A 15087-nucleotide genomic window follows, 5' to 3' on the forward strand; every position below is an offset into this window, starting at 1 on the left:
GCAGCCATGAGAAGCCCCAGCGCCGGGGCCTGGGCGACCAGACACCTCCAGCAACGTGGTCTGGGAGCTCTGAGCATCAAGCTAGATCTCCAGTAACTGACTTTGCACTTCGTGTCTGCCCACTTTCCTACTTCCATGGATTCTTTGATCCTTGTTATTGTAAGTTTAGAGTGGGAAATGGGGTCCTTGCCTCCTTTATGGCTGGAGAGGGTCTGTCTTAGGCAGGAAATCTACCTCCCTCCCTCACATCTGGAGGGCCACAAGAGATAGCCAGCTTGGCATTCTCCCTTCTTCTGGCCTCCCCTTTTACTCTGGGCATCTGTGAAAACAGAATGAGGCCCAGCTGACTAGTTGCCCCCCTTCTTCCTCAGATCTGCAGCCATTTCTGGGGGACCTAGCTAACTGGGCTATCCAGGGAGATTAGGGTTCTCAAGAGGCAGTATGGGTAACAAGAGTGGGGCAGAGTTGAGTGCTGGGGGGAGCTGAGTTCTTGTCCTGACCAACACCAGCCAGTTCTGTGCCTTCCAGCAATCATTTCATTCATTCTCCATACATTCTTCATAGTCTAGGAGCTGGATCCATGGTGACAAGACAGACACAGCCTCCACCCTGAGAGAATTCCCAGTTTAGTGAGAAATAAGCAAATCCTCTGCGGGGGAAGATGTGACCAGAATTGGGGACGAACAAAAGGTCCTTGGGATGTCCAAGAGCAGAGAACCCCTAGCCCAGAAGGAGGATATTACTCATAGACAGTTTCCTGAGGACAGTCTTTTAAGCTGAGGCTTGAAGGACCTGTGACAATTCGTAATGAATCAACATTTCCTTATAAGTAAGATCAAAGCATTTTACAGATGAGTCTAAGGTCTAAGATCCCCTTTCAGGCTTACGCTCAACTCCTGTGGATTCCGTCAGGTTTCCCCAACACCCCCGCTGGGCAAAAAAAAAAGGTCCTTAGGCCCTCCCATGTGGCCGATGGTTTAGGAGACAGCACTAGCCACAGCCGCTTCAGTGCGGGTGTGATCCCCGGCCCCAGAGGTGACCCACATGGCTTCAGCAGACCTCTCCTGACCCACATAGCTTAAGCAGACCTCTCCTGACCCTCAGCAGTGTACTTCATCAGTCTACCTGTTCTGCTCCTCACTCTGTCTCTGGTGAATCCTCTCACCACCCCCTGCACCTCTGGTCTGTACCTGTTCTGTATACGCAAATTAATAAATCTTTAAAAAAAAATAGATGCTCAGCAGATGCTTATGAATGAAAAATTGCACGTACGGAGGATTAAAAGACTAGCAGAAGGACTCAAAGGTGATGTCCCTCCATTACCAGCTCAACATTTGATGGCCCCGGGGCAGTGCTCTGCACCCCTTCCGCTTCCTTAGACCAGTATGTGAGCCCCTACTTAGGAAACAAGCCAGGGGTGACCAAAGGCCACAGAGAAAAGAGATCTCCCCTGTTGCAGCTGAGATGTACCTGATGGCCCCCACGGGGACACAAGACATGGCTTTAGTGATGCATGTACCTCGGTACCTCCCTTGCTGTCTGTCCACAGCAGACAGGCCAGGGAGGAGGCAGGCAGACAGAGCCGGAAGAGTACTTGCCTGGGAAATGATCTTAACTGCTGAAACTCAACTCTTGAATTCCTTAAAGGGAGGTCTGGTCTGTGGGAGCCAAGATGCCCGGCAGGGAGTCTGCTGACATCAGGGATGGAGGAGGTCTCCGGGAATTCCCAGGTCACGTGGTAGGGGGTGCTGGATCCAGCTGAGCTGAGCTTTCTGGAGACTGCCTGCTCATTCTGGGAGGGGAACTTGCCCTTGCCCACACACCCAATTGCCCATGACTGCGGAGCTCTGGGAAAAACATTCAGTGGGTCTACTCGGTCTCACTTCTGTCTTGGTCCTCAGCCACTTCATAATCTCCGTATGTCTGTGTGGGTCCAGAGTAGGAAAAGAGGGTGTTCATGCAGCTCAGAGCAGACCTGCTGAGTGTGTGAGGTGTGGAGTGCTATCTGGAGGGCAGATGAGGGATGCCAAGGTGTTGGGATGAGGTGAGTGGGTAAGACATTTCTCTCAAAGAAAGGAATACATCTGAGTCTTGAGGTTGGCTAAGAATTAGCTCCCTGTTCTCTAGAAGTTTACAGTTTAAGGTGAAATCAGGTAAATACACAACTTTATAGATTTAGTGGAAGTGGGAAGGACTTCAAGAGGTACAAAGTATGAGGAGGGCCTGACGATGGGTCTTACTCTCCAGGGCTCCAGGGAGGGCCACCCAGGAGGCCAACCACCTTGAGGAGGGGAGGTGTTTAGTAAACTGGGGGTGGGGGGTAGTTGCTGAGCTCCAGGTAGGCCAGGAAAGCACAATTCAGCTGAGTGCCTGGGTCTGAGAAGCTCAGGAGGGCTCCCAGGTCCTAGAGCATTTCCTCGGGATTTGGCTGAGAGCATGAGTCCCTCTTCCCCTTTCACCACCTACTTCCAGCCAGAGACCTCAACTATTTTATTCTCTTTCCCCAGAGCTCTGAGAATAAGTTCCAGCCCTCAGTCACCCCCAGATGGTGTACAGTGTGAAGGCGTTGACCCTCCCCTCTCAGGGGCTGGTAGAAGAGCCTATCTCAGAGCTCGCAGTTAAAAGCCTTCCAAGAAGGGATCATGCTCAATGAAATAAGTCAGAAAGAAAAGGAAAATACCAGATGGTTTCACTCATAGCGGGAGCATAAAGAACTGGAGTGGGGTGTGTGTGTGTGGGGGGGGGAGATAATGAACAACTAAGATGGAAAAAGGCACAAAATGATGGGAAAATAAACTATCATGTTAAAATTAAAAAATAAAGAATAGCCTAGGAATTAAAAAAAAAAAAAGCCTTCCAAGATTAGGAGGTGAGCATGTGAAAGAGGGTTGTAAATCCTAGAAGCCTTTTGGCGAATGGGGATGTTTGACTCAATGCTGCCCTCTTCTGACCAAATTAAGCGTAAGATGATTTAGGGGCTGACAGTGTTCACCACCAGTGGGGGTCTATTTAAGTAATATGTTCTATCAATTTACCAAACATTTGTTTGTTCATCCCACCCACTCATTCACCTGTTCAACAAGTATGTACTGAGGAGCTGTAAGTAATAGCTAACACTTATCAAGCTGGCCTTGGACCTAACCATCTTAGATATAGTGTCATTTACTTCATAGCTTAGAGTAACAGAGCTACTCACGGCTTGAGTCCCTAAGGACGGCATTGCTTTTTGGAACAATAATAGGGCTCTGGAAATACAGGTGGAATCTGTGAGCGCCTTCAGTCTAAGTTCCAGTCAACCTCATCAGGACTGTGGAGATATTTTGTACTGAAAACAGTCCTCAAGCTCTTGATTACAATGAAACTTGAGTATTATCCTCAGCACAGGCCTGAGAGGATCACAACCCAAAGAAAAGCTGGCCCTTGTCCCCAGCCAGAGAGCTTGCCTCCTGCCTGGCCCGGCAGGGCAAACACGCAGATGGAGGCCGAAGTCCAGAGCCCTGGGCTCCAGCCCCACTCTCCCATCCACACTGCCGTCACACCAAGGGCTTTCTCTCTTGGAAGTTTCTCATCTATGAAGAGGGGTTTGGAGAAATCATTTCCGAGTTTCATTTCAACAGTAATATCTGCAATACTGAAGTGGGGACAGTTTTGGAGTCTCAATCATTCCTGTTCTGCTACTCACCTAGTAAGGAAGACATTCAGCACCCCTTGCCCACCTCCAGGCTGGCAGGAGCTTACAGTTCAGAAGTTTGGCAGCCAGGTCCCCAAGAGACTATCTCTTATCTCTGGACACCAAAGAGCACTTTAAGCAAGATTCTCTTTCATACAGCTAACACTCAGTGGGTGCTAGGCACCGTCCCTGAGAGCACCTGTGTTAGTGGGTCAGCGCTCACCCCACCTCTGCAGGATGTGACCACACGTGCCTGCCTGCCCCGACTGCCTAGAGCAGGAGGCAGATGTGGAGAGAGAGAGGGCTCCAGAAAGAGCCGCTGGCCTCCACACGTTGGCATGGGGAGGACTCTCGATTTGCCCACTCAGCGGAGAAAGCTCCTCCACGTCACAGCTCACTCACCCTCCCGTGTGGCCAGACTGCTTTGCCTGCTTGCTGTGGGATGAGATTGTAACAGAGACAGGTTTCAGGGACTCCGCTCCCACCCCAGATACTGGAACCCCAAATCCCATCCGTACCAAGGAGAAGCACGCTGGGACGTGAGGGCGGAACTGAGCAGCCAGGTTGGGATAAAGCCCGACATGTGGCTCTGAGGGTCTCTCTCTTGGCCTGGTTCGCAGCTGATCGTTTGGCTCTCGATGAGCTTTTGGGTGTGCTGTTGGGGTTCCAAGTCAGCAGACCTAGTAGGACATTCTAGTTCACTTGTATTGCTCTCTCTTTCCTTTCTCTTTGTTCCTTTTACCTTTCTCCTTGTAAATAAACCCATTGGGCAGATGAGCTGCCAGAAGCATAGTTTCCTGTCTGCTTGGAGGTTTTGTGGGATCTGGTCTTCCTAAGTGCCTGCATTCTGGCAGACTGTGTGTGTGTGTGTGTGTGTGTGTGTGTGTGTGTGTGGAGGGGGAGGGAGCACAGCCTGGGGCTTATCAGACAACCAGAGCTAGGCAGAAGAGGTTAAAGTGCAGATCAGGGAAGGGTCATTGAAACTGCCTGAGGCTGGAGCGCTGTGCCTTGGGAAAAGCTTGACTTGGAGGTGGGGGACGAGAGAAAGGGCCATTGGTTTAGTCTTGGAGCTGGTTTTTAGCACTAAACCAAGCATGTTCTGAGAGTTGGGAGGTGGGGTAGTTGGGTATTTTAGTAGATTTTTTTTCTGCTGTGCCATGTGGGTCACCTCCCTGGCTGGGGATCGAACTCGTGCTACAGTGGCTGCAGATAGCTTTACAGTGCTGCGCATTAAGCCCTTGCACCACCAGGGAGGTTCCTATTGAGAAGATCTAGTCTAGGCCTCTAGCCAGTGTTTTGAGAAGGCTGTCCTAACCCAATTTTAATGGCAAAACAGAAACTTCTTCCCCTTTCTCTCCCTTACCCCATCCTGTTGGCAGACTTTGAGGTTGTGTGAATCCCATTGATGTGGGTGTGGGAAGTGGGGGCCACCTATGCTTGCAGTAGGGATAAAGGGGTTCATGGGGTCCCACTGGATGCCCAAGTACTCCCTACCAACTAAAGCCCCTTGTTTTGTGCTTAAGTCATCTGAGAGCCCCATGGACTGGGACAGGTGTAATGAAAATGAAAATACCTTCCAGTGGCCTTGATGTCGTTTTTTGGAGTCAGCAAGTTTGGAGTGAAGGGTGCTTGGGTTCACTCTGGGAAAGGTTACTCTGTCTCCCTGGACCTTGGCTCCTAACTGGTCAAAGGAGCCCTGGATGCTGAGGCTCTTTGTTAATTACTAAAGGCTCGCAGCAGCTGGGGACTGCCTTTGGAGACTGTCCTGGGGCTCAACCTCATACTCCACTTCAGTGGAGCTTGGGTCTTCCTCCTGCTTCTGCTTTCACAGCTGCCCACCTGCACTGAGGAAGACCAGGGAGGCCCAGGCAGACCAGGGCATGGAGGGTGCCCAGCCGGGAGGTGGGAGGAAGGTCTCCCAGAGCCTCCCTGCTCTGTGCCTGGCTCCTACTGGCAGCCTGAGCCTTCCCTCCCGAGCTGATCTTGGAATGTAAACCCCAAGCAAAGCACATTCTTCAGCCAGGTCAGTGGCTCCTGGCCTTGGAAGGGAAGGTGGGAGCCAGCATTTCTCTGGCCCTGAAGGGTACTAGCACAACAGTGCCAGGACCATCATCCCCGGCCTGGATGGCAGCCTCCCCCCAGGTCTGGCACAGCAGACCTCTCCTGTCTTACCCACTGCTCCCCTCAGCAGTGTACTTCATAGATCTGCCTGCTCTGCTCCCCACTCTGTCCCCGGTGAATCCTCTCACTGCCCCTGTACCTCTGGCCTGTACCCCAGTTCTGTATGCATAAATAAATCTTAAAAAAAAAAAAAAGAATTTCTTCCCATCTCTTACCAGCCATGTCTCCTAGGTTAGGGACAGGGTCTCGGTTCTGTTTCTTCCAGAAGACAGGTTGGGATAAAGCCAGCCACACCCATCTCCTGTGCTGGATCTGAGAGTCAGGAAACCACCACCAGTGTGATGCAGGAGGTTCTTAGAGAGGACTCCCCAGGGAAAGCACACAAAGAAGAGAGATTGCCACGCTCACGCTCGAGGTCTCAGGCGTTCTGCTGGCCCAGTGGATGACCCTGGAAAACTTGACGATGTTTCCCTGAGGACCCCACCCAAACTGGGGATCTTTCTGATAGTGGGGATCTTTCTCATTTCCTCAAAAGACACTCCCCAGTCCCACTGGTACCTGTCTAATCACAGTGTTCACCCACTCCAATCTCTCAGTAAGCCCCCAATTTCCCAAAGGAGAAAGGTCCAATTCTCAGCAAAGCAAGGCGGACCTTTCTTTATCTGCACCATGGGCATTTCCTGCTCATCTTTCTAGATTCTTCTCTATGGGTATTCTGTGCCCCGCGTAAGCCAAACGCTCCCTCTGTGGGTTAGAGCATGCCTCCGCCTCACCAACAACCTCAACAACAAAACCCACAGTGCAGGTCCTCTCCGACTGGATGTGAGCCAGTTCACCGAGAGAAGGTAGTTCTTAGCTTTATTTTGCCTGTTTTATAAGAAAATAAATTCAAAGTTAACAACAAACCCAAGATCAAGCCGCACACGACAGTGTGAACCCAGTTCCCTTGCATCAAGACCTAGTACCATCTGTCTCTCCTGGGCTGTCTCCCGCCTCTCATAGTCAAGTTTGAGATTCATCTTCTGGAAATCTCCCTGCCGCCATCAGTTCCTTTCCACTCTGCAGCCACTGTGGCTGGGGGACCTCTGGGAAGAACTAGCAAAGGCAGACACTGATCTCATGAAATAGTAACAGTGGAGCTTGTGCACTGACCCCCTCCCAGGATGCACCTGCTGAGAGCAGCGCTGTGCCAAGGTGGTGCCATGTGCTTCTGGGCAGACAGCAGACTGAAAGCTCAAGTCACTTCAGGAACGTTCTAGGCTCATATCGCATTAAGAAGCCCTTCTGTACTCGCTCTATGGGCAATTGCCTGCATCCTTGCGGTCTGCACGGGGCACCCTTCCACACTACAGAGCAGTGGTCTGCCTGTGTGTGGTCTCATTTGTGGCTGAGCAGTGCTGCAGTCATGGAGTGGAAGTCAGACCCGTTCCCTCACTAACCCATAACCTTGGGCAAGTCACAGAACCTCTTCCAGCCTCAGTTTCCTCATCTGCAAAATGGGTAAGAACGACCCATATCAGAGTTAACCTGAGGATGGAGCTGGAGATGCATCAAGGCCCTTGTTTTACAGATTGGGAAATGGGGGTGGGGAGGTGGGGAGAGGTTTTCCAGAGACAGGCAGGATGAAAAATCTCCAGGAGGTGTAGGGAGTAAGGCCTAGAGCCAGATCTTCCCCTCCAAGCCCCCAGATTGCTTCCCTGGCCCTTTGCGGGGCACCTCAAAGTCTCCCCAGCATGGACTCCCAAAAGGTGCCCTCACTAATGGCCTGTTCTCATCCTGTTGCAGAGCTTGGAGGGCTGGTTGTGCCCCTGTAGATCTGACCTCCTAAAATGCCTCAGTTCACATAGCTAGTGCCACTCTGCGTGCTTAGAATCCCCCCCCAATGACTTGGCTTCCTCTTTGAAAGCTGAAGGTGCCCCTTTTTCTATAAACACTTGGGGGAGGGTGAGAAGCAGCAGTGTAGAAATGGAGGCGGAGAGAGGAGGGAGCAGGGCTGAACCATGCAATGGCTCCCCTGAGGCTCTCCTCCACCCCTCAGAGTTTCCAGCTCCCTCAGCCCCTTTTTCTAAGAGTCGCTTCAGGGAGCTGAACAGAAATAGGGGGTTCCAGAAGCGCTAGGGATGGCGCCTCTGCTGTCTGCTCGCCAGGGGGCGCCCGTGGCCACTGGATGCACTGGGTAGGGAGGCGGGACTGGCAGCAGGTGGCAGTGCCCTCGGGGCGGAGCCAGGGAAAGCTCAGGTTTCCAGAGAGGGAACGCCCCATAGGCCACAAAGACCCTGGTCCCTGAGGGTTCACGGAGGCAGCACCTGCCCCGGGTGGGGACCAGTGGTCCTGCCGCTGACTTCCTGCATGGAACTCCACCACAGTCCCTCTGGGAGTGCACTGTCTTCATCTGCAGCCTCAGGGCCAGCAAGGCTTTAAAAAAACGAACTGACCATCAGAAAGAGGCGCCTGGTGAGCTAAGGGGAGGCCTGCTCTTCAAGCATATTTTTAGTCAGGAAGCTAAGGTCCTCTCCACTTTGGCCAAGGAAAGAGCGTCCGTTGAATGGCTGGAGGTGACGCCCAAGTAATAGAAGTCACTTGAGAGCACCACATTTCCTTATGCCATACTGGGAGCCGCAGAGCCGGAGAGGAGGGAAATGGGCTGCTGACCGGGAGAGAGGCGACTGGCCTGAGTGTGGAGTGATGGCTTAAAGAAGGAACCTCCTCACTTCGAACAGCCAGGAGCTCAAAGCTACCTGGGGTCTGTGTTAGCCCCAGAATGGCAGTGACATTTTACAGGGCTCCCTCTACACATCTACCCCCTCACCCCCACCCCACACCAGGGTGCCAGAGGAGATAGGAATATAGATTTTAATCATTGTGCTGCTGCTGTGAACTGGAGTGCAATGAATCCAGGCTTGCTGGGTTTGGATGCCACAGTGTGGACGAGAAGGTTTCAGGCAGAAACTCTGGGACTGTTGGTGATTGGGGGATGGGAGTGGGGGGGGCTGGGCTTCTGGTGGGGGTGGTGGCAGAGGGAGAGCTGGAGTGAGGAGAGGAGGGGGAGCAGACCCTGGGCTGGTGTCTGCTCCATCCTTCTTGTCACATTCCCTTCAAGGACCCCAACAGGCAGGGGTCCTTCCTGGCCGAGGCTGCTGACCGGGCCTTGCGGGCGAGCCTGCCTGCCTGCCTTCCCATGGCCACCTCCAGTGCCAAGGCGGGTTCTTGCAGAGCGCAGGCAGTCCAGGCCGCCACAGCAGACAACCAGGCAACAAGCGGATGCAGACAGAGGGAGAGGAGAGAGGTCCGAGACATCCCCACTGACCTTTCCTCACTGCCCAGCCTAAGAGACCCTCAACTGGTTCTGAGCTGGGAACGGACAGCAATAGCTGCTCATCTTCAGGTCCGAGCTGTCTGCTGTGGCCTCTTACCCCGGAGACAGGCTGGGGGGTCTCACAAAGAGGAGGTGACTGCCCTGTACCTCCGCTGCCTGGGCAGTGGTGAGGACTCATCCCAGCACCAGCTGGACTTCAGAATCGTCGGGACTGCTTATAGATTCCTGGGGCTGGCTAGGTTTGGAGGTGGCGAGAGATCAGTGCTGGGGTGGGGCCCCACCCAGGGCTGACAGCGTGGCCCCCAGGAAGGAGTCCGGGCTGCTTCCTCATGTCGAGAGGGGCGCGAACAAGTCCAGGGTGAAGGCGAGGGGCAGCTAGGAGTCAGAGACACACAGGGCTTCCACTGCGTCACTCAGGCCCTGGTTGACACCCCCCACAGCCAGGAGGCAGTTCTTGATGACGATGCTGGAGCAGGCACAGCGGGGGGTGGGCATGGCGGGCAGGACCTCCCATTTGTTCTTCCCTGGGTGGAAGGCCTCTGCCGTCTCCAGCACAGTGGGTTGGTTCCCTGAAAGCACCAAGAGAGCCGGACCTTACAAAGGAGTCCAGTCACCCGCCCTGGCCTTGGTCACTCCACCCCCCCAGCCGGGCAACCACAACTTCCTGGACTACAGGCTGCTCCTCCTATGTTCATCTCCTCAAAATTGAGGAGATGACGAGGCTTTCGGGCCCTCCGTGGTAGTGCAGCGGGTTAAAGCACAGCACTGAGAAGCTAAAGCCACTTCAGCATGAATTCCATCTGCCGCCCGGGAGCTGACCCACAGGGCGCAGCAGACCTCTCCTGACTTGCCCGTTGTTCCTCTCAACCATGTATTTCATCAGTCAGCCTGTTCTGCTCCCCACTCCGTTTCTGGTGAATCCTCTCACCACCCCTGCTCCTCTGTCTTGCACCCCAATTCTGTATGCATAAATAAATAAATCTTTAAAAAAAAAGAGAGAGAGACTTTCTTTCTCTTTACCTTTGCCAGAAATTTCCAGCTGCCCTGGTTTTCTGGCCTTTCACTAAAAAGGTGGCCCACGTGGCTTCGTCACATCCAGCTCTTTTCATGCATGATTAACGTGGTGTTGTGCCCACTGAGTAAACTCTGAGTGTCCCCAAGCTCATATGCCCCTCGCTGTTGGGGTTCTTCCTGCCTTCAAAATGCTCTGGGAAGCAAAGCATGACTTAGTAGATTGGTTTATTTGCCTTTTCCAAGATAGAGACCCCAGGAATAAGAGTTGGGGCAGAGAGTGAGGACCACGCTGTCTACACCACACTGTTCTACCCCCTCCTCATGGCGCCTGTGCTCAGGGTGTTAGGTGGGTGTCAGCATCATGTCACCAGGCTCTCTGGGCCTCACTGTCCCCTGTGTATGAGCACAGAAAAGCCCCACAGAGGCATGTGAAGTCTGGGCCAGGAAGAAGGGGCTATTTCGATTGTTTTGGAAGGAAGCAGTGTGCAAGCACTCTCTCCTGCTCCCACAGAGTGCCAAGGGCCCAGCAGACACTAGAACTACAGCACTGGCCTGGAAACCCCATCCTTACCCAGTCCTCCAGCCACCACGATGCGTCCACTCAGAGACCCGGCCACGAAGTCTGCACGCCGCTTCTTGAGGAAGAACGAGCGTTCCATTTTCAGCCACCCGCCTGCGAGCCACAGGCAATGAGAGGACTTGAAATTAGAAGCTCCGCTCCCACCAAGCACACCCAGCTTGACCTCCTGTTCTAAAGATTCTTCACTCTGTCCACCCTGTGGCTCAGAGCACACACACCTGTTGCTGCCAGACATAGCTTTCTGAGCACCCCACCCCAGCTCAGTGCAGCTCAAGGAGCCCCAACCCCCACTCCCTGTGATCCCGTTCCCCTCGGGTCCACCTGCTCCCAAACAGAGGCACCTAACTAGCAGAGAGTAGGAGCTGTGAGGTCTGTTTCTCCATCAGTAAAAACCAAGAGAAATCGCTCCCTCGCCTGGCACCATCTAGATATTGTAAGAAGAGACAACACATGGCAAAGTCTCTGATTAACCAGTCAAAGGGGCGCCCTGTACAGAAATTATCCCAAAGGAGAGGGGCGGTGGGACTTCTGAAGGGCTCAGCCAGCTGGTAAGGGGACCAGGTCGGGATGGGGGTAGGCGCTGGACAAGCGGGTGCGGGCACCCAGCTCACCCTGCTCCATGTCGAACACGTCCATGGTACGCAGGAACTTGGGCTGCCGGTAGAGACGACCCTGCCGCAGGCCTCCCAGACTGTATAGGCGGTCGTCCAGCGTCACGAAGCTGGAGAAGGCCCGCTTGCAGGGGATGTTGGGGAACTTGGTCCAGGAGCGAGTCTCAATGTCAAAGACCTCGAAGGCGTTGACTGCATACTTGGACTGTCGTCCCCCTGGAGGCCAGAGGGGGGCAGGCGTTGGGCAGTTCCTGGGGACAGGGGCTGAGTGTACCTGCCTGACTGCTCCCCATTCAAATGGGGCGCTCCCTGAGGGGTGGGGAGGCATGACCCCCTCTCCCCCATGCCAAGATGATGCTCAGCACAGTGCTACTTCCCACGGGGCCGAACCAAAGTGGGCGGGAGGGACAGGTGCAGCGCAGATAATCCCTCTTACCCAGCACGTAGATCTTGGAGCCTCGGAGGAAGGAGGTGGCAGCGTATCTCGGGGTGGGCATGGGTGCTAGCGACACCCACATGTCCTTGAGCATGTCGTAATGCTGCAGGTGGTTGTGTGGACGGAGGTCCAGGCCCATCCCGCCTGCCGCGTACACTCGGTAATCTAAGGAGAAAGGCCGCACCTCCCTCAGCTCACGGATGCGAGCGTGAGCGGCCCATCGACTCAACCCCAACCATGCCAACCCCTTGGACACCAGCACCGAAGCCAGGCCCCGCTGCCAGACCGCTCCACAGTGAGTCATTAATGGGGTGACAGTGCCATTCAATGGGGGGCCGTCTGCCACGGCCAACCTGGCTCTTCCAGAAGCCACGTCAAGCCCACACGCCTCCATAGGTGTCTGGCCCTTGGTTAAGCCCCAAACACTCTACAGAAAAAGACTGTGGTAAAGCTGGGGCCTGGACCAACCTGTCTTGTCCCTTTCATCCTCCTCGCTCCTGTGACGCCAGAGGGGATGCTGAAGAGGAGGGGGTTCCTCTAGCGCCCCCCCCAATCTTGGCCTGTTCCCCATGTACCCCCAGGCCAGAACTCGACTAGTCAGGGGACTGTGGCAATGAGGTCAGCCCTGCTGCCACTGGCCTTGCTGGACACGACAGCGCTGGTTCCCTCTACCGCCTTTCTCCTCCATGGAGGGGAGGGGGGTGATGTTGGGGGGGGATGTCCAGGAGGGTCCTGCACCACATGGACGAGGACTTGCAGAGAAGAGTGAGGCTTCGCAGGTAAGGAAACTGCTCTGGCAGCAAGAAGTGAGCCCCCGCCCGGATCTCCACTGTGAGCGGCTTCTCACGGCCTGTCCAGCTGCACAGAGAGGATGGCTAAGCCTCGGCCGGGCCCTCCGTGGTCTGTCCGCTCGCAGCCCCCTTGTTCCCCAGGAATGCCTTCCTGCCTGGGAGTCTGTCTCCCGGAACCAGTCTTCACTGCTTTTTGCTTTAAGGGATCTTTTTTTTATTTCCCAAGGGGCTGCAGGGACGAGTACTATATTCTACTTTCCAACCTGTCTTTAAAAAAAAAAAAAAAACCTACTCTAGCCTGGGTAGGAGATGGGACTGTTAGGGAGATAATTACTCAGCCTGAGCGCCAGCTCTCCCTCCTCTGCGCACCTGAAACTCTCCGCTTGGCCGTGAAGCCTCCTGTGTCTCACCCCATTCCTGAGCTCAGCTCTCTTGCCCCCTTTCAGATTCACCTGTGTCCGGAGCAGCAAGGCGGGGCTGAGCGCAGGGTGCCGGCACCATCATGTTACTGAAAGCGTCTGTTCCCTTCAGTAGATTATTAGGTCTCTGAGAATTGGGTAAGCGGGGGCCCCGACATCTGCTCCAAGGCATGTAATGCTTATTAAATTAGCTGTTGAACCCATTCCTTGCCATAGTTAAGAGCCTAGACCTGATCATCACCCATGCGCTGTGTAATCTTCGACAATTAACCTTTCTGAGCCTCACTTCACTTTCAGTGAGGACATTGACTGCACTTACCTCTCAGACGGGTCTGATCATCAAAGGGGTTAAATGTTAGTTCTTAATCTTTCAGCACCACCGACTGAGGCTTAGCATGAAAGAGTGCTCTTTCCTCCTTTACTCTTTGTCCCTCCTCTGTCTCTCTCCCCACAGGCCTCCATATGGTCCATCCTTCTTTTTTATTTTTTTGCGTAGAAGAACTGGGGTGTAGGCAAGAGGTCCAAGGGGTGAGAGGATTCACCAGAGACAGAGTGGGGAGCAGAACAGATGGATCAACTGAAATACGCTGCTGAGGGGAGCAGCAGGTGAGACAGGAAAGGTCTGCTGAGCCCTATGGGTCAGCTCCCTGGCTGGGGATTGAACTCAGGCTGTAGCAGTGATAGCGTGAAAATTAACTCCTAGGCCACCAGGGAGACCATGTCCATCCCTCTTACTGGGAGTTTGTGGTGGCAGTATTATTCTGCCCCAAGGGATTCTGGGCCCAAGTTTCTGTCTGGTCACTTTCACCGATCAAACCCAGGCTCCTAGAGGCAGGAACCATATCTTCTGCTTCTTTCCTTCCTCCTGGGGACCCAGAACTGTGTCGGAGCAGGGGCTCAAGAAATGCTGGTGCCTGTCTGCCACAGACCCAAAACGCAGCTGGGCGGTTTTGCAAGAGAGTGAGAGAAAATGCAACCTGGGGTCTCCTATTGCTATTGGACCTTTTCCCATAGGAGATCAATCCCTTTGTGCTTTATTTGGCAAAGGGCTTTCAGCACCCTCATGCTCTAGGGCGTTCCAGATTGGAAAGGAAGGAAATAAGGAATCCAGACAAAGCAAAATGAGCATATAAGACCACGAGCCCAGCACATACATGTCCTGAGGACTTAATAAGCCTGGGCAGGATGCTGCAGGTGTATATACTCCTGGGGGCCACGCTGGGCTCCACCCATCAGCCTTTGAGATTAGAGGCTGAGGGTGGAGAATCTGGTTCTTAAGCTCTCCCTATGTGGCCTGGTGAAGTTACAGATGGAGTGACCCTTCCCAGGACCCCAAATGCGTGTCTGGAGGTGGTGGTACCTGCAAAGCAGACTTCAGAAGGGGTGGGGGGATAGTGAGTGGGAGGGGCCACTCTCTGCTGAATGAAGGGGTTCTGCAGAGAAAATGCACTAGAGATGGAACTGCCCCTCTGGCCAGGCCTGCCCACCTGGGAGAAGCCCGGTGGAATGGAGCTCTGACATCACAGGGGATTACCAGGCACGTCACTGCTGAGTCTGTATTCTCATTTGTAAAACATGGCCAGCGCCTCTCTAGTTTTAGTGCCTGTTGTAAAGCTCAAATGAGAACAACACTGCCATAGTCACATTGCATTGTGACTGTCGAGAATCCCAGGTGACCAGTAGTGTTGGCCTTCATCCCTGCCAGTGGGGGGGCCCCCCTCTGTCTCAGCTTCACCCGCCCACAGCCCTGACCCCACTCGCCTTTGGCCGTGACAGAAATGCCCATGGCGGCCTCTCGCAGAACGCTCCTCTTCTTCCACTTGCCCTCATCGATGTTGTACATCTCCACGACCTTCAGGGGCAGCTGGTTGGAGCCCACGCCCCCGATCACCATGATCCGCTTCCCCAGGGCGATGATGGCCACCCCGGCCCTGGCCGTAGGCAGGGGGGGCAGGGCTGTCCACTGGTCGGCCTCGGGGGCGTAGACCTCAAAGCAGTCCATGGGGACGCCATTGTCGTCACATCCCCCGATGGCATAGACCTGCCCCCCGGTCTCCAGCAGGGAGCAGTACACCCGGCGGCTGGGCAGTGGCGCCAGGCGCTTCCACTGGAAGTCCTTGACGTTGGGC

At 54.2% G+C, this 15087-nt stretch overlaps 1 protein-coding gene across 1 annotated transcript; it reads right to left on the bottom strand.

Moving 5' to 3' along the window:
- Positions 1-8659: 8659 nt before the first annotated feature.
- On the bottom strand, positions 8660-15086 carry KLHDC8A (kelch domain containing 8A; the record flags this gene model as incomplete). The annotated part of the gene is made up of 5 exons (XM_004685274.2): positions 8660-9676; positions 10693-10794; positions 11313-11528; positions 11749-11913; positions 14720-15086. Coding segments are annotated over 5 exons (1044 nt in total), but the record flags the coding sequence as incomplete, so codon positions are not given.
- Position 15087: the final 1 nt, after the last annotated feature.

The sequence above is a fragment of the Condylura cristata genome, unplaced genomic scaffold, assembly GCF_000260355.1.
Source record: "Condylura cristata isolate star-nosed mole 26May11 unplaced genomic scaffold, ConCri1.0 scaffold00018, whole genome shotgun sequence".
NCBI classification, from domain to species: domain Eukaryota; kingdom Metazoa; phylum Chordata; class Mammalia; order Eulipotyphla; family Talpidae; genus Condylura; species Condylura cristata.